At 53.1% G+C, this 18,253-nt stretch overlaps 3 protein-coding genes across 4 annotated transcripts in view; 1 reads left to right on the top strand and 2 right to left on the bottom strand.

The window, feature by feature from the left end:
* Positions 1-3,889: 3,889 nt before the first annotated feature.
* SWSAP1 (SWIM-type zinc finger 7 associated protein 1) lies at positions 3,890-6,595 on the top strand. The gene is made up of 2 exons (XM_512391.8): positions 3,890-5,355; positions 5,939-6,595. The coding sequence occupies exons 1-2, from the start codon at positions 5,107-5,109 to the stop codon at positions 6,440-6,442; spliced, it is 753 nt and encodes a 250-aa protein (XP_512391.2). The 5' UTR covers positions 3,890-5,106; the 3' UTR covers positions 6,443-6,595.
* A 1,384-nt stretch (positions 6,596-7,979) lies between these two features.
* EPOR (erythropoietin receptor) lies at positions 7,980-14,979 on the bottom strand. 2 transcript variants are annotated; one of them, XM_016935096.3, is made up of 8 exons: positions 14,530-14,979; positions 13,533-13,668; positions 12,358-12,533; positions 12,120-12,277; positions 11,484-11,637; positions 11,312-11,399; positions 9,110-9,197; positions 7,980-9,014 (listed from the first exon to the last, which is right to left on the bottom strand). In XM_016935096.3, the coding sequence occupies exons 1-8, from the start codon at positions 14,642-14,644 to the stop codon at positions 8,403-8,405; spliced, it is 1,527 nt and encodes a 508-aa protein (XP_016790585.2). In that variant the 5' UTR covers positions 14,645-14,979; the 3' UTR covers positions 7,980-8,402. The 2 variants fall into 2 exon arrangements, with proteins under 2 accessions (XP_016790585.2, XP_016790584.2); XM_016935095.4 differs by lacking the exon at positions 14,530-14,979 and having other exon boundaries at positions 13,533-13,891.
* RGL3 (ral guanine nucleotide dissociation stimulator like 3) overlaps positions 14,530-18,253 on the bottom strand; it is a 34,941-nt gene continuing 31,217 nt past the window's right edge. The window contains exons 19-20 of the mRNA XM_016935090.3: positions 14,972-15,081; positions 14,530-14,611 (exon numbers count right to left, since the gene is read on the bottom strand). Of these exons, the coding sequence (XP_016790579.2) occupies positions 14,993-15,081 (89 nt within the window). The 3' untranslated portion in view covers positions 14,530-14,611; positions 14,972-14,992. The remainder of the gene's footprint in view (positions 14,612-14,971; positions 15,082-18,253) is intronic.

Genomic DNA, 18,253 nt, shown 5'->3' on the forward strand with positions numbered 1-18,253 from the left:
GGGGGGATGAGATGAGAGCATCAGATAGCTGATGGCAGAGGAAAGACAGCATCATGAGGCCCCCTGATTGACTGACCAAGGCTCCTGTTTCCAGAGCTTATACACCTGAGACCCGTGGTCTCTCCTGACACACAGCTGTCTCCACTGGGGCCAGGAAGAAAGCAAAGCTTCAGCACAATGGACAGCGCCACCACCCAAACCAGCAGGCCCTGTCTGTGATGCTGACGCAGAGCGCTGGCCAACAATGGGAATAGTGGGGGAAGAATCAGGTCCCATTCAGGAGGGTGGTGACAGCAGCCCTGGCCTTGCACCAACTCCCATACTGGGATAGATGATCTTAGAGAACACAGGCTGGCTTGTACCTGTTTGGGATTGGCTGGGCGTGGTGGCTCACGCCTGTAATCCCAGCACTTTGGGAGGCGGAGCCAGGCGGATCACTTGAGGTCAGGGGTTTGAGACCAGCCTGGCTAACATGGTGAAACACCATTACTACTAAAAATACAAAAAATTAGCCGAGCGTGGTGGTATGTGCCTGTAATCCCAGCTACTCAGGAGGCTGAGGCAGGAGAATCGCTTGAACCCAGGAGGCGGAGGTTGCAGTGAGCAGACATCATGCCATTGCGCTCCAGCTTGGGCAACAAAAGCGAAACTCCAGCTCAAAAAAAAAAAAAAAAAAAAATGAAAGCCTTCTCAGCTGGGCACAAGTGGCTCACTCCTGTAATCCCAACACTATGGTCTAGGTAGGAGGATTGCTTGAACCCAGGAGTTTGAGATCAGCCTAGGCAATGTAGCAAGACCCCGCTCTCTAAAAAGTAAAGCGTTTAGGCCTGGAGCAGTGGCTCACGCCTGTAATCCCAGCACTCAGAGAGGCTGAGGTGGCAGATCACCTGAGGTCAGGAGTTCAAGACCAGATTGGCCAACATAGTGAAACCCCATCTCTACTACAATTACAAAAATTAGCCAGGAGTGGCAGCATGCGCCTGTAATCCCAGCTACTCAGGAGGCTGAGGCAGGAAAATCACTTGAACCCGGGAGGCGGAGGTTGCAGTGAGTCCAGATCGCACCATTGCACTCCAGCCTGGGTGACAGTGCGAGACTCGGTCTCAAAAAATAAAAAAAGACAACAACGACAACAAAAATCAAAAGCCTTCTCAACATGCACCTGTGGGTCTCACAGCATCTCAATCTCAAGTTGACTAAAACAGAGCTCTGATTTAGAATGTCACAACACAACTATCCCAGGCACAGAGCTCTCTCCTGTCTCCTCATGACTCGAGTAAAAGCCAACTTTCTCCCAATGCCTCAGGGCCCTTGCACTGAATGAATGCACTGAATGAATTCTCCACCTAGAATGTTCTTCCCCTGCATATTTGCACAGTTCACGCCCTGACCTCTCTCAGGCCTTTTCTCAAATGTCGCCTTCCCAGCCTGACCCAACCACCCTATTCAAAATTGAAAAAACAACTGGCCCTTCCTTCTAACTTCCCTTCCTTGTGCAAATTTCTTTTCTTTTTTTTTTCTTTTGAGATGGAGTCTTGCTCTGTCACCCAGGCTGGAATGCAATGGTGCGATCTCAGCTCACTGCAACCTCCACCTCCCGGGTTCAAGTGATTCTCCTGCCTCAGCCTCCTGAGTAGCTGTGATTACAGGCGCCCCACCCCGCCCAGCTAATTTTTGTATTTTTAGTAGAGATGGGGTTTCACCATGTTGGTCAGGCTGGCCTCAAACTCCCGACATCAGGTGATCCGCCCGCCTCAGCCTCCCAAAGTGCTGGGATTACAGGGGTGAGTCGCCGTGCCCGGTCCCTTATGCAAATGTCTTTTTGCCTATGCTTGTCATGTGCTCACACAGTGTTTCAATTCCTCGTGATGCTCAGTGGGTCTTTATAGGTCTCCCTCACTCGGATGTCGCTCCACCAGGACAGAGATTTGATCTGTTGTCTGTTCACTGTGGGGTCTACAGTTACTAGAATGGGCCCTGATACATAGTAGATACTCAATAAATGTTTGTTAAATGCATGAATTTATTGCTTGAGGATGCCAGTAAACTAAGGATAGGCACAGAGTGACCCCAAGCCACCTAGTTCCTACCCTGTAGCCCCAGGTCCAACCCTACCTGCAGGCAGGTACATTCCTCCATGATTCTCCTCTATGGTAAATCTTCTTCTGTCAAGATGTGAAGACAGGCCAGACACAGTGGCTCATGCCTATAATCCTGGCACTCTGGGAGGCCAAGACAGGCGGATCATCTGAGGTCAGGAGTTTGAGACCAGCCTGGCCAACATGGTGAAACCCTGTCTCTACTGAAAGAAATACAAAAGAAAAAAAAATAAGCTGGGCATAGTGGTGTGTACCTGTAATCCAAGCTACCCGGAAGGCTGAGGCAGGAGAATTGCCGGAACCCGGGAGGTAGAGGCTGCAGTGAGCCGAGATCGCGCCACTGCACTCCAACCTGGGTGACAGAGCGAGACTCCGTCTCGAAAAAAAAAAACAACACAACAACAATAACAACAAAAACAGATAATCAGTTAAAGAGTGAAATGTGTGCAATTTTGGGCAGGCAGTCAGGGGAAGCCTCTCTGAGTAGATGATATTTTGACCAAAGACCTAAAAAGAGTGGAGGGAAAAAAAAGTCGGCTGGGCACGGTGGCTCACACCTGTAATCCCAGCACTTTAGGAGGCCAAGGCGGGCAGATCACCTGAGGTCAGAAGTTTGAGACCAGTCTGACCAACACGGAGAAACCCCGTCTGTACCAAAAATACAAAATCAGCCGGCCGTGGTGGTACATGCCTGTAATCCCAGCTACTTGGGAGGCTGAGGCAGGAAAATCACTTGAACTTGGGAGACGGAGGTTGCGATGAGCCAAGATTGCACCATTGCACTCCAGCCTGGGCAACAAGAGCAAAACTCCGTCTCAAAAAAAAAAAAAAAAAAGCCAGAAGTATATCTGGAAGCTGACTGCTACACACACGAGAACATCAAGTGCAAAGACTTGTGGTGAGGCTGTATGCAGCATGCTCCCATGTATGTAACTGTGCTGGACTCTGTGATGTGGGTGTCACTACTGAGTATTTGTGCATTTTTGTTTGTTTTTGTTGAGATAGGGTCTCGCTCTGTTGCCCAGGCTGGAGTGCAGTGGCACAATCACTGCTTACTGCAGCTTTGACTTCCTTGGGCTCAAGCAATCCTCCCGCCTCAGACTCCCAAGTAGCTGGGACTACAGGTGCACGCCACCACACCTGGCTAAATTTTTTTTTTTTTTTTTTTTTTTTGGAGACAGAGTCTCACTCTGTCGCCCAGGCTGGAGTGCAGTGGCGCGATCTCGGCTCACTGCAAGCTCCATCTCCCGGGTTCACGCCATTCTTCTGCCTCAGCCTCCCAAGCAGCTGAGACTACAGGCACCTGCCACCATGCCTGGCTAATTTTTTTTTCTATTTTTAGTAGAGGCTGGGTTTCACCGTGTTAGCCAGGATGGTCTTGATCTCCTGACCTTGTGATCTGCCCGCCTCGGCCTCCCAAAGTGCTGGGATTACAGGCGTTAGCCACCGCGCCCGGCCAACACCTGGCTAATTTTGAAGTATTTTGTAGAGATGGGGGTCTCCCTACATTGCCCAGGCTGGTCTTGAACTCTTGGCCTCAGGCAATCCTCCTGCCTTGGCCTCCCAAAGCACTGGGACTACAGACATAAGCCACTACCCTGGCCTGTTTGTGCATTTGGAGTGTTGAAATGTGAGGTGAATCATGGGTTGTATATCTGCTGGGGGATGGGGGCTGAGGTGGTGTGTTTGACAGCGCAGTGTATCGGTGTGCTTCACTGTGTGTGTAGTGGCAATGTCATAGTTGCGTGTTTTGCAAGAGAAAGGGTGTGGGGGATGAATGTGGGACAGAGTTTGTATGGGATGCTTTGTGTCAGGATAGGGCAAGGTTGGAGCATGTGGATGATGGGGATTCTGAAAGTAGAATATATTCAGAGATGCCATGGTGTGTGTGTGTGTGTGTGTATGTGTGTGTGTGTAGAGGGGTGTGAGTGAGCCCAGCTGTGTGAGTGGGTGTGTTGGGGGATGTCGTGGAGCTGTTTTCTGGTCCCAGAGGGAGAGAGAAAGCCCAGGAAATCTCACTTTCTCCCTGCCCCTGGGTCTCCAGGCAACCGCACCACTTTGGAGTTACCAGGAGACAAGGTTGCCAGGGCAACACAGGCGTGAGTGGCAGCTCTGGGGCGAAGTCTGGGTGAGAAGATCCAGCCAGGGATCACGATCATTCACTTTGTTCCTCCCTTTCTCCCTGCTTCTCATCAATCCCACCTCCCTTCCTTCATTGTCTTAACGAGCACGTATTTGAGAACCTACAAATGTGCTAGGTGCTATTCTGGGTACTGGAGAACAGAAGTGAACAAGACAATGTCCCTGCTGTATCTCTCCTTCAGTCTTCCAGCTCCTGTCTCTTTATTTCTCCTGCTCCCTTATTTGTCCTGCGGTCCTGCCTTCCCCCCGTACCACAAAGGCGGCCCCACAGAACCCCTTAGCCAGTGAGGAAGTAAGTTGAGAGGCTTCATCTCACAGACTTTCGGGGATGGCCGTTGATGTTTTGTCCACGAGCCTGTGTCCCCAGACACACACTCCGGCCCATACTCAGGTGCACAGAAAGACAAGCACACAGCTCATCCCCCTCTCCAAAACTCTCAGTTGTCATTGGATGACATCAGCAAAACCACACACAAATACATGCCGATCACAATACTCCTCTGAGATATCATAAGCCCCATTTTACAGCAGGGCAAACTGAGGCTAGGAGACTTTAAATAATATGTCACTCATTCTGGTCTACTCCTCCAACTCTCAACCCTTATATTTGTCTGATTAGCTAACAATAATAGTAATCGTGCTGGTTCCCCCAGCAGCCTCCCTCAGGGAAGGGTCTTATTTCCCTCGAATGCACCCATTCCTCCGCATAGGTTCTAACCATTTGCCCATTCACCAGAGGAATCGAGTTTTGATGGACAGATTCCTAGACCAATAGAGAAACTAAGTGAACTGTACCGACGCGGCCACGGCTTGGGCGGGACTAAGGCTGGGAACGAGCCACCGATTGGTCAGAGCTACGCGGCGAATGGCGGAGACGCTGAGGCGGGTGCTAACCAAGGGCGGTGCGGCCTGGTCCGGGGAGGAGAACACGCCTGCCGCCGGACCGCCTTTGCTGCTGCTCGGTACACCAGGATCTGGAAAAACAGCACTGCTATTTGCTGCGGCCCTAGAGGCGGCGGGGGAGGGCCAAGGCCCAGTCCTCTTCCTGACACGAAGGCCTCTTCAAAGCATGCCCCGCGGGACCGGAACGACTCTAGACCCAATGCGACTCCAGGTAACCGTGGGGGTGGGAGCAGAGGCGTTCTAGCCAATGGTTGAGTAGATCCGGGATATTGAGTAACAGGTAGACAAGCCAATGGAGAGGACGGTGGAAGGGCGAGCCAGGGCAGCCACGATGGGGCGGAGTCAGACCGGCGGAGTGAGGCGTGGCACCACGCGGAGCTTAGTTAAGATTGAAGTGAGAGCCCATCCAATGATGGGCGGTGTTAGCAAGAGGCGGTGCCCAGAGATTGAAGTCCGGCCCATCAAGGGGCGGGGCTAAGCTTGGGTCCATTCTGGACCTGAGTTGGTTCCTGTTAGTGTCAAGGATGGGGTCAGACCGAGAATGCTGGGGGAGGGTTTTCCGTGGAAAAATTGCGCTAGAGATTTGGCCAAAAACAAACAAGCAAAAATGGCTTGCCCTCAACTAATACTCGGCAGTGATGAGTGCTGGAAAAACGGGCGAATATAAGAATATTTAACAGCTCTGAGCTGGTTCATCCTGGAACCAAGGAAAGTATGCAAGGAGGCAGGGTTACTTTTAAGGAGTCTGGCTTCCTGTGCTGAATCCGGCCCTTTCCTTCTGTTTCTCCTTCTAGAAGATCCGCTTCCAGTACCCACCCTCAACCCGAGAGCTTTTCCGGCTCCTGTGCTCTGCCCATGAGGCCCCGGGGCCAGCCCCCTCCCTTCTGCTGCTCGACGGCCTAGAAGAGTACCTAGCGGAAGACCCAGAGCCCCAGGAAGCCGCCTACCTCATTGCCTTACTTCTAGACACAGCTGCCCACTTCAGCCACCGGCTTGGGCCTGGCCGGGATTGTGGGCTCATGGTGGCCCTCCAGACCCAGGAGGAGGCAGATAGTGGGGACGTCCTGCACCTGGCACTGCTCCAGCGGTATTTTCCTGCCCAGTGCTGGCTGCAGCCAGATGCACCAGGTCCAGGAGAGCACGGCCTCCGAGCCTGCCTGGAGCCAGGCGGGCTGGGCCCCAGAACAGAGTGGTGGGTGACTTTCCGATCAGATGGAGAAATGATGATCGCTCCGTGGCCCACCCAGGCTGGTGACCCCAGCTCAGGCAAGGGTTCAAGCTCTGGAGGCCAGCCCTGAGCTTTGGTGGGTGACTACCTCTCTGTGCTTCAGTTTCCCATGGCTGGAATACTTACCTCAGGGACATATGCAGATCCAAAGACCTAAACAATGTAAAGTGCTTTTTCTCTTTTAAAAGTATAGCATTATCTTGTATATATTTTACCCAATCAATATGTTGTTTATAGTTTCATTGCTTTAAACTTTATAAAAAGAGCTTCAGGCCAGGCGTGGTGGCTCACGCCTGTAATCCCAGCACTTTGGGAGGCTGAGGCGGTCACATCACCAGAGGTCAGGAGTTGGAGACCAGCCTGCCCAACATGATGAAACCCTGTATCAACTAAAAGTACAAAAAAAATTAGCTGGGTGTGGTGGCAGGTGCCTGTAGTCTCAGCTACTCAGGAGGCTTAGGCAGGAGAATTGCTTGAACCCAGGAAGCGGAGGTTGCAGTGAGCCGAGATTGTGCCACTACACTCCAGCCTGGGTGACAAAGTGAGACTCCATCTCAAAAAAAAAAAAAAAAGTTTGAGACTTCCTTCTTTTTGCACTCAACGTTGTTGCTAAGATTCATCTACATTTTTTTAGTTCATTCCTTTTTCCATATTGCATATAATTCCATGGGTGACTATACCCTGATTTCTTCATCAGATTGCCTTGTTTACTGCTGCGAACATTCTTGCACACATGCCCTGGTACGTGTGTGTGTTTTTAGGGGCCGAGACAGGTGGATCACCTGAGGTCAGGAGTTCGAGGTCAGCCCGGCCTACATGGTGAAACCCCGTCTCTACTAAAAATACAAAATTTAGCCAGGCATGGTGGCATGCACCTGTACTCCCAGCTACTTGGGAGGCTGAGACAGGAGAATTGCTTGAACCCGGGAGGCAGAGGTTGCAGTGAGCTGAGATCGAGCCACTGCACTCCAGCCTGGGTGATGAAGACGAGACTCCGTCTCAAAAAAAAAAAAAAAATCAGTCAGGCTTGGTGGTGCACACCAGTAGTCCCAGCTACTCGAAAAGCTGAGGCAGGAGGATCGCCTGAGCCCAGGAGGTCGAGGCTGCAGCGAACCATGTTTGAGCTACTGGGCTCCAGCCTGTGCAACAGAGTGAGACCCTGTCTCAGAAAAAAAAAGAAGTAGTTAAAGCAAAACTCCCATTGAGTTACTTGTTGACACCAAGTGTCATCAGAGTACTTTCTTAGAACATGGCCTGATTCAGAATTACTGTTATTATTATTAGTGGCAGAGACTAGCTAGTGGCCCTTAAACAGCTTTGCTCTTCCTGGGTGTACAGCTAAACTAAGTTTCCTGGCCTTTCATGTGACTGGGGTCATGTGACTGTTTCCAGCCAATGAGGTGTGAGAAGAAGAGAGGAAGCCCATTTCCAGGCCAGATCCCTCAAGTGGCCCATTGAGGGTCATTGCTGCCCTTTTTCTTCCCTTGCTGACTGGCAGTTTGTAGAACAGGGGATCCATCTAAGTACCCTAAGAGAAGGTAGAGCTACAGACTGGAAGAGTCTGAACCTCTGACTCATCCCATGGATGGCTGCCCATTTGAGCTGAGTTAGGAGAGAGAAATCATTTAATGTGGTAAGCCAGTAAGATTTAAGAGCTGTTTAACATACTATTTTGTTATGTTATGAGTAGCATTCAGATTGCAGATCCAGCTTCTGAATAAGCTCAAGAACTTTAACTTCTATCCCTATGGCCTATGCCCAGGGGAAGATGTGACTTAAAGGGTGTTTGTAGAAATCATGGTAGAAAAACTTACATACATATGTGTATATATATATATAGATACAAAAAAAACTATACATATTTAAAAATACTGCAAGGTTGTGGTTTCCTGAGCAGGATGGATTGGGCAGACAAAATCAGCAATGCCCCTGCTCCTGAGAGAGGCCTCGCCATCCCTGTTCAGTAAGTCTTGAGTCTGCACTGGTTCTCTGAGTCATATTGGATCCCTGATCATCTGCAGCCTGGTGTCCTAAGAGCAAGCCACATAGCTGGGGGGCAGAGGCTCAGCGGCTGGGATAAGGCTGTTCTCATAAGGGTTGGAGTAGGGGCCATCGGATAAGCCCCCTTGGGCTCCCTGGGAGTCCCCTGAGCTGTAGTCAGTTGAGATGCCAGAGTCAGATACCACAAGGTACAGGTACTTTAGGTGGGGTGGGGTAGCGGGCAGCTCAGGGCACAGTGTCCATGGACGCAAGAGCTGGGAGCTGGGGTCCAGGATAGTGTACTCAAAGCTGGCAGCAGAGGCTCCCTCTGGGCTGGGCTTCGAGGCCAAAGCAGATGAGCAGGAGGATGCTTCTGAGCCTTCATCCATGGCCACTATGTCCACACTGCCACCAGGCCCTGGGAGGTCCTCACTGGGCGGGTTCTGGGGCAGCAACCATTTGTCCAGCACCAGATAGGTATCCTGGGCATGCTCACTGCCCACTGGCTCCAGCAGGGGGCCCTCATCATCTGTCCCCGGCTCCACTGCCTGCATCGTCCCCCAGCAGCGCTCTGAGAGGACTTCCAGGGAAGCAGGTGGGTCCTCCGTGAAGGGGGTGCAGGGGCTCCACCACAGGCAGCCATCATTCTGGTACAGCCACAGCTGAAGAAATAGCACCAACCTGCTCAGAGAGGCCTGCAGTTTGGCTGCAAGAAGCAGGGAAGCCCAGGCACTGAGGGGACAACCAGGCCACCTACCTGGAAGTTACCCTTGTGGGTGGTGAAGAGGCCTTCAAACTCGCTCTCTGGGCTCGGGATGCCAGGCCAGATCTTCTGCTTCAGAGCCCTGTTGAAGCCAATAGAAATAGTTACATAGATATGACTCATTGAATACTCACCAATACCCCCTCCACTCCCAGTCATAGGGGCACAGATACACTTGGTCCCTGTGATCACAATGGAGGCAGAGGAGTACATCAGGGTCGGGGGAGACAGGGGTTTTGGCTGAAGCATCAGCAAGGCCCTACAAAAGGGTAAATGGAACAGGGTATTGAAGGGTGCATAGGAGTTCAATATACCTTGGTCATTCTCCCTTTAATCTTGGCCATGGCCAGGTGCAGTGGTTTACACCAGCACTATAATCCCAGTACTTTGGGAGGCTGAGGTGGGAGGATCATTTGAACCCAGGAGTTCAAGACCAGCCTGGGAAACGTAGTGAGACCCCATCTCTAAAAAAAATAAAATAAAATAAATTTAAAAACCCAAAACCCTGGCCCAGATTTTTCCAGGAGGCCCATGATGTTACTTCATAGATAAATATTATGTTACCTTCTGGGGTAATGAGAGAAGGCATTTAGGATAAAATCCAAGCCGGGCACGGTGGCTCATGCCTATAATCCCAGCACTTTGAGAGGCTGATGTGAGCAGATCACCTGAGGTCAGGAGTTTGAGACCAGCCTGGCCAACATGGTGGAACCCCGTCTCTACTAAAACTACAAAATTAGCCAGGCATGCACGCCTGGCTACTCAGCTACTCAGGCGGTTGAGGCAGGAGAATCGCTTGAACCTGGGAGGCAGAGATTGCAGTGAGCCAAGACTGCTGCACTGCACTACAGCTTGGGCAACAAGAGTGACTCTGTCTCAAAAAAAAAAAAAAAAAAAATTCCAAACTCCTCCCCACCACCCTGCAGAAGGCCCTGCATTATATGACCCCTGTCACCTCCCTCATCTCAATATCTGCCACACCCCCTTACATACCACTCTAGCCATGTGGCAATTTTTTTTTTTTTTTTTTGAGACGGAGTTTCACTCTTATTGCCCAGGCTGGAATGCGATGGCACGATCTCGGCTCACCCGCAACCTCCACCTCCCAGGTTCAAGTGATTCTCCTGCCTCAGCCTCCCGAGTAGCGGGGATTACAGGCATGTGCCACCACGCTTGGCTAATTTTGTATTTTTAGTAGAGGTGGGGTTTCTCCATGTTGGTCAGGCTGGTCGCGAACTCCCAACCTCAGGTGATCTGCCTGCCTCGGCATCCCAAAGTGCTGGGATTACAGGCGTGAGCCACCATGCCAGGCCATGCCATGTGGCAATTCTTGAAGCTGGCTGAATGTTCCAATCTCATTCCCACCTCAGGGCCTTTGCACTTGCTGTTTCTTCTCCCCACTTTTCAAGCGGCTGCTTCCTTCCAATCTTCAGGTTTCCACTCTGATGTCACCTCCTCCTGGAGGCCTTCCCTGACCATCCTGTCATGTCACCACATTCTGTTTGTTTCTGTGATATCACTCATTACAATTTGTCATCAAATATTTCTTGGGTCCCTTGTTTGTTGACTTGAGATCCACAAGGTCAGGGACTTGTGGTCAGGGTCTAGCTTGTTCTCCATTCTCTCTCCAGTGCTTGGCACATGTTTGGCACTCTGTTTGTATTTTCCAACCAAGTAAATGAACAGGGCCATGAAAGACGACTAGCAGATTGCTTAGCAGACAAGGCAGGAAGGGCATTCCAGGCAGAGGGAACAGCATGGGCAAAAGCTTGGGGGTGTGAAACCACCTAGTGTGTGCTTGGAATTACAAATACCTCAGAACGGCTAGTCTGATCATAGTGTCTGAGAAGCTTGACCGCAGGGGTGCGGAGGCATTCAGGGTCTTAAATTCTTTCACTAAATCCATCTAGTTGATTTTACAAAGGTGATGACACTGGGGAAAGGAACTAACAAAGGGACCCAAGAAATGGCAGCCCCTGATGTAGAAGGAAAATCAGGTGAAAGTCCCCAAGAGCAGAAAATGTTAACGAAGAGTCTGGGTCTAGTCTGGCATGCATCCCAGCCCTGCCACTGATGTGAATCCTTACTGCGTGACCTTGGGCAAGTGCGTGTCTCTCTCTGAGCCTAGGTTTCCATAGTGAAAGAGGACCGTTGGCGGAGAGGAGTCTGGGCCCAGCGCCCAAATGGGGAGCTCACCGGCGGTGGGAGAGCAGCGCGAGCACGGTCAGCAGCACCAGGATGAGCACGAGGATGAGGGAGAGCGTCAGGATGAGGGGGTCCAGGTCTAAGAGGCGGGGAGGAGGTCAGGGCGGGGGGCTTGCCCCGTGATTCGCCCTGGCTCCTCCTACACCCCCGCCTGGGGCCTCACCGCTAGGCGTCAGCAGCGACACAGGCTCCGACCAGGCGCTCCAGAAGCCGCCGAAGCTCGGCTCAGCCATACGCGCGCGGACGGCGAAGGTGTAGCGCGTCCGGCCCCGCAGGTTGCTCAGCACACACTCGGTGCGGCCCTCCAGGATCTCCACCTGGGGGCGGAATCAGGGCGAGGGACGCGTAGCAGACAAAAATAGATCACGTGGGGGCGGGCCCTGGTGGAACTGAGCCAATCAGGGGAAAGGAAAACGGTGCCCTAGAATTGCAATGGGACCAATAAGAATAGGGGGAGGAGCCCAAGAAAGCTCAGGGCCAATCAGAGAGAGAGTCTCTGGTACGAAAGGGCGGGACCCGGGCAATTTAATATCTGGGCTAGCACTCGTAGAGGGACGCGGGCGCTAAAGGGGTCTAGGGTTACGGGCCGGAGGGAGAAGAAGTTGGGGTTCAGCAGGCTTGCGAGGACATTAGGAAAGGGGGTGTGTCTGTGGGCGTGGAACGGTCTTCAGCACCAGGGTAATGGGATGTGGGATGTTACGGACCGGCCCTGAAAGCGGCACCGGGCGCGACCTCGAGAGGCGTGGCTGGGCCGTAGTCAGTGGAGCTTTGGGGGCTGGGCCGTAGGGGCTGGCCTCACCCTCTGTACGCTCCCTGCGCCGTTGCCGGCCGAGACGTCCACCTCGTAGCGGATGTGGGACGTCATGGGTGTCTCAGGCGGCGGGAGCCAGCGCAACACTACGTGGCCGCTCTCGTCAGCCAACCGCGCCACCAGCCCCACGGGGGCGTCTAGGAGCACTGCAGGCATGGGGGTTGGTCAGGTGGGCGAGGACTGAGACCCTCTCCTCCGACCACTCCTCCATTCCCAGAGCACTTACCTACTTCATTGATGTGGATGACACGGTGATATCGCGGAGCGCCGGAGGCTGCTGTGACGCGCAACTCTAGGGGCACGAAGCTCGACGTGTCGGCTGTAGGCAGCGAACACCAGAAGCGCACCGCACCACGAGCCGTGGGAGCCTGGTGCAGGCGACACAGCTTCCATGGCTCATCCCTATGCGCCCAGGGAAGGGAGCAGGTTGGGAGGGGGGACCGGGGAGTTGGCATTGCCCGGCCTGTGGGGGGCAGTGTGTATGTGTGACACAAGGTCTATCCTTGTGTGTGTGTGTGACAAGGTCTTCCTTCGTCGCCCAGGCTGGAGTGCAGTGGCGCGATCATGGCTCACTGCAGCCTCAAATTCTGGGGCTTAAGGGATCCTCCCACCTCAGCTTCCCAAGTAGTTGAGACCACAGGCACGCGCCACGCCTGGCTTTTTTTTTTTTTTTTTTTTTTTTTTGAGACGGAGTTTCGCTCTTGTTGCCCAGGCTGGAGTGCAATGGCGCTACCTCGGCTCACCGCAACCTTCGCCTCCCGGGTTCAAGCGATTCTCCTGCCTCAGCCTCCCGAGTAGCTGGGATCACAGGCATGCGCCACCACGCCCGGCTAATTTTGTATTTTTAGTAGAGATAGAGTTTCTCCATGTTGGCCAGGCTGGTCTCAAACTCCCGACCTCAGGTGATCCGCCCGCCTCAGCCTCCCAAAGTGCTGGGATTACAGGCGTGAGCCACCGCGCCCAGTCTAATTTTTTTTTTAAGAGACGGGGATCTCGCTGTGTTGCCCAGGCTGGTCTTGAACTCCTGGGCTCAAGCGGTTCTTCCGCCTCGACCTTCCAAAGAGTTGGGATTACAGGCATGAGCCACTGCTGGCCTCCTTTTGGATACTACCTCGAGAAGGCGTCCCAGCCCCGACGTAGTAACGCCTTACCCTCGATTTGGAGGCGTTGTTATCCCAGCCTGATGTTTGGGGTCGCGTTCCAGCGGTGATCGCCGGAGTGTTCGCGCCCCGGCCCATAGAGGGCGTGCCAGCCCTGGACCCGCAGGTTTCCCTCCAGTGACCACGACTGGAGGCGCCGTCGGGCCTCAAACAGCAGGGGACATACGAGGCTACGACCTCCAGGGAGCTCTGCCCCACCCCCTCCCTCCGCCCGTGGAGGCACCCGCCGGATCGGACTCACTCGAGCTGGTAGGAGAAGCTGTAGTTGCCCGGGCCCACCCCAGCGCTCGCCGCTTCCTCCCAGAAACACACCAAGTCCTCCAACCTCTCGGTGAAGCACAGAAGCTGTTCGGGCCCCCGGGCCGCCAGCAAGGCCGCTGGGGAGGGGCGACAAAGGAAGGGCATGGGGATCTGAGCTCTATCCTCGGGAGACAGCCCCCTCCTCTTCCCTCCCGCAGCCTGGGCGGACCCGATAAGAAAAAAGCCCCGCCCTGCCATCTTCCCAAGCGGGGCCCTTGGAGGGGTCCGCAGAGGTGGTGCCCCCCTAATTCCCAGAGGCAAGTTGCTCGCCTTACTGTCCCCCGCCGTCACCACTGGCGCACACCTGCCCACCCAGCGGCCAGCTGAGCTGGGCGCGGCGTTCAAGACCTCGAGCTCGGGACTGCCAGCCCCGCCCCAGCCTAGGACACGCGCGCGGCTGGGGGTGTGTGCGGAGAGGCGGGCCCCCTATCGGCCCCGGCAGGCTCCCCGCCAACCGATAGCGCCAACCGTGCCCCCCGCCTCCCTCCCTCCACCGGGCCGGGCAAGTGATCTGGCGCCCTCACACAAACCGTGTTTACAGTAGCCTGTGGCTTGGCCCCTCTAACTCGGACCCGGGCTTTACCCTCCCTCCCCTAGGGAGGGTCGGCTTGGTCCCCACCCCCCAGGGACCTTAGCACCAAGTCAGCCCCCTTAGGATTTAGCATGTCCCAGACTCCCTGAAAAGGTAAAACGGGAATCTTAAGCCCACTCTAGCTCTTGCCCGGGACGCGATCAGGAGTCTTGGATCCTAACATACCCCACCCCGCCCACCACCCATCCAGGACCCAGTCTAAGGGTTCAGATGCCAGCTTGGTCCCCCAGGACCCGGTCAGGAAGTCCAGAAACAGGCATGGCCCCCAGGACCTAGGCTGGGAGTTCAGGCCCCAGCATGGTCCTGCAGGCTCCAGCGTAGGGGTCCACACGCAGCTCATCCTTACCTTTGCTCTCGAACTTGGGGTCCGGGAGGTTAGGCGGGGGCGCCCAGGCGGCCCCAGCGAGCAGGAGACAAAGGGAGCCGACCTGGGGCCAGAGGGACGCCCCGAGGTGGTCCATGATACAGCCCCCGCCACGGGGAGCCCAGGGCTCCTGCCCCTCCGTCCCCCGCCCCTGGCACAGTCCGCAGCTGGGTCAGCAGCTGCCTCCGCCGGACGCAGCTGACCAGGCCCTTCCCGACCAGGCGCCTCTAAGTGGCAGATCCCCGAGGGGGCGGGGCCAGCACTCAGCCTGGGTAGAGATAAGTGCCTGGCGGGAGGAGGCAGGGGCCCTTCCCGAGCCCAGAGGCCGCTTGGGGGCAGGGGAGGGAGTTGGGCCGCAACAGCTCCCGTTCTGGCTTCAGACACACGTTTTTTTTTCCTTTGTGGCCCTGGACAGGTGACTTACCTTACCTGAGCTTCAGACTTCTCATCTGTAAAATCTAGCCTGGCACATAGCGAACATTCCAAAAAATGTATCTACTGATTTTATCACAGAAATCAGCATCTCTTCCCAGCCTGGAAATAAATAAAAATTATTTTCTCTCTCTCTCTCTCTCTCCTTCTTTCCTTCCTTCCTTTCTTCCTTCCTTCCTTCCTTCCTTCCTTCCTTCCTTCCTTCCTTCCTTCCTTCCTTCCCTCCTTCCCTCTCTCTCTCTCTGTCTCAGTCAGGGTGTTGCTCTGTCACCCAGGCTGGAGTGCAGTGGCACAATCATAGCTCACTGAAGCCTCTGGACTGAAGCAATCTTCCCACCGCACCTGGCTAATTTTTAAAATTCTTTGTAGAGATGGGATCCCACTATGTTGTCCAGGCTGGTCTTGAAATCCTGGACTTAAGCAATCCTCCAGGCTCCATCTCCCAATGTGCTGGGAATACCAGCACGAGCCACTGAAGCCGGCCAATAATAATCCTTGCAATGACCAGCAGTTGAGTGTTTACACAGTGCTAGGCCATGCTCCTGGGCAGTATGAATAATATGTGAGATTTTCATTTATGAATTTTTGGGAAAAAAATTTTTACCACCCACATTTTTATTCTCTTGGGCTGGGCCCGGTGGCTCACGCCTATAATCCCAGCACTTTGGGAGGCCGACGTGGGCAAATCACTTGAGGTCAGGAGTTTGAGACCAGCCTGGCCAACATGGTGAAATCCCATCTCTACTAAAAATACAAAAATTAGCCAGGTGTGGTGGCGTGTGCCTGTAATCCCAGCTACTCAGGAGGCTGAGGCATGAGAACTGCTTCAATCTGGGAGATGAAGATTTCAGTGAGCCAAGATCATGCCATTGCAACTCCAGCCTGGGCAACAGAGTGAGACTCCATCTCAAAAAATAATAATAATTGGCTGGGCGCAGTGCCTCATACCTGTAATCCCAACACTTTGGGAGGCCGAGACAGGCGGATCATGAGGTCAGGAGTTCGAGACCAGCCTGGGCAACATGGCGAAACCACGTCTCTACTAAAAATACAAAAATTAGCCAGGCGTAGGCCGGGCGCGGTGGCTCACGCCTGTAATCCCAGCACTTTGGGAGGCCGAGGTGGGCAGATCACGAGGTCAAGAGATCAAGACCATCCTGGCCAACATGGTAAAACCCCATCTCTACCAAAAATACAAAAATTAGCTGGGCATGGTGCTGCATGCCTGTAATCCCAGCTACTTGGGAGGCTGCAGGAGAATCGCTTGAACCCGGGAGCCGGAGGTTTCAGTGAGCCGATATTGTGCCACTGCACTCCAGCCTGGTGACAGAGCGGACTCCGTCTCAAAAAATATATATATATATTCGAGCGTGGTGGTGGGTGCCTGTAATCCCAGCTACTCAGGAGGCTGAGGCAGGAGAATTGCTTGAAACCAGAAGGCAGAGGTTGCAGTGAGCTGAGATCGCACCATTGCGCTCCAGGCTGTGCAACAAGATTGAAACTCTGTCTCAAAAAAATAAATAAATAGTTCGTGCACTGTGGCTCATGCCTGTAATCTCAGCACTTTGGGAGGCTGAGGTGGGTGGATCACAAGGTCAGGAGATCGAGACCATCCTGGCTAACACAGTGAAACCCTGTCTTTACTAAAAATAGAAAAACATAGCCAGGCGTGGTGGCGGGTGCCTGTAGTCCCAGCTACTCGGGAGGCTGAGGCAGGAGAATGGTGTGAACCCAGGGGGTGGAGCTTGCAGTGAGCCAAGATTGCGCCACTGCACTCCAGCCTGGGCAACAGAGCGAGACTCCGTCTCAAAAAAATAAATAAATAAATATAAATAAATAAATATAAATAAAATAAAATAGCAATACTCCTACCCTGTTGCTATTAAGCAGGTGGGTTTTTTGTTTTTGTCTGTAGCCAATGTGCTTATTGTCACCTGACATGTATTTGATGTTTTGTTATTGATTCGCTGCCCTTACTATTCCATGAAAGCAGGGTTTTTTTTGTTGTTGTTTTTTTAGATGGTGTCTTGCTCTGTCGCCCAGGTTGGAGTGCAATGGCACAATCTTGGCTCACTGCAGCCTTCGCCTCCTGGATTCAAGCGATTCTCCTTCCTCAGCCTCCAGAGTAGTTGGGACTACAGGTGTGTGCCACCACACCCAGCTAATTTTTGTAGTTTTAGTTGAAACGGGGTTTTGCTGTGTTGGCCAGGCTTGTCTTGAGCTCCTGACCTCAAGTGATCCCACCGCCTCAGCCTCCCAAAGTGCTGGGATTACTGGCATGAGTCACTGAGCCCAGCCAGGGATTTATTTATTTTATTTATTTATTTATTTTTTTGTGGAGTCTCGCTCTTGTTGCCCAGGCTGCAGTACAATGGCATGATCTTGGTTTACTGCAACCTCCGCCTCCTGGGTTCAAGTGATTCTCCTGCCTCTGCCTCCCGGGTAGCTGGGATTACAGGCACCCGCCACCACGCCCGGCTATTTTTTTGTATTTTTAGTAGAGACGGGGTTTCGCCATGTTGGCCAGGCTGGTCTCGAACTCCTGACTTTGTGACCCGCCCGCCTTGGCCTCCCAAAGTGCTGGGATTACAGGCATGAGCCACCAAGCCCAGCCTCAGGCAGGGATTTTTTTTTACCCTTTTGTTCTTTGCTGTATCCCTAGCATATAGAACAGGGCCTGGCGCACAGTAGAAGCTCAAGAAATATTTTGTGGAGTAAAAGATTAGAGATGTAGAGAAAATCAAGCTGAGAGAGGTAGAGAAACAGCTGATCTCGTGTTAGCCACTGGGTACAACTGTGCCTGCGTAACCCTGCGCTTTTAAAAAACGGAAGTCAACGCAAATCTCTTCCTCAGGAAATTGATATTTAGACTGTGCATGTATGTGAGAGGGAGGTGGAACAAACAAGGCGGACACCTGTTTCAAAATTTGGTCACAATAAATTGTTATGAATGGCAAACCGGCCCCAGAGTTAAATGCATGTTTTCTGGAGTTGGATCAATATTTGAACAGCACCCACTTACCATGGGACCTTGAGTAAGTTACTTAACCCTCCCTTGCCTGAAGCCTGGCTGACATGGTGAGACCTTGTCTCTATAAAACACGTTTTTGTGTTGTTGTTGTTGTTTGTTTTTGTTTTTTTAAGTAAGCCAGATGAGGCGGCACCCGTCTGTGGTCCTAGTTACTCGGGAGGCTGAGGTGGGAGGATCACTTAAGCCCAGAAGGTGGAGGCTGCAGTGAACCATGTTCATGCCGCTGCAGTCCAGCCTCGGTGA

The sequence above is a fragment of the Pan troglodytes genome, chromosome 20, assembly GCF_028858775.2.
Source record: "Pan troglodytes isolate AG18354 chromosome 20, NHGRI_mPanTro3-v2.0_pri, whole genome shotgun sequence".
NCBI lineage: Eukaryota > Metazoa > Chordata > Mammalia > Primates > Hominidae > Pan > Pan troglodytes.

Excerpts from the sequence above, each read along its gene's own strand:
- SWSAP1 (XM_512391.8), top strand. The coding sequence starts at position 5,107 with ATGGCGGAGACGCTGAGGCGGGTGCTAACCAAGGGCGGTGCGGCCTGG. Across the intron at positions 5,356-5,938 it reads TAGACCCAATGCGACTCCAG|AAGATCCGCTTCCAGTACCC; the intron begins GTAACCGTGGGG and ends TTCTCCTTCTAG.
- EPOR (XM_016935095.4), bottom strand. The coding sequence starts at position 13,789 with ATGGCAGGGCGGGGCTTTTTTCTTATCGGGTCCGCCCAGGCTGCGGGA. Across the intron at positions 12,534-13,532 it reads AGCTTCTCCTACCAGCTCGA|GGATGAGCCATGGAAGCTGT; the intron begins GTGAGTCCGATC and ends CTGGGCGCATAG. Across the intron at positions 11,400-11,483 it reads GTCGCTGCTGACGCCTAGCG|ACCTGGACCCCCTCATCCTG; the intron begins GTGAGGCCCCAG and ends CCCGCCTCTTAG.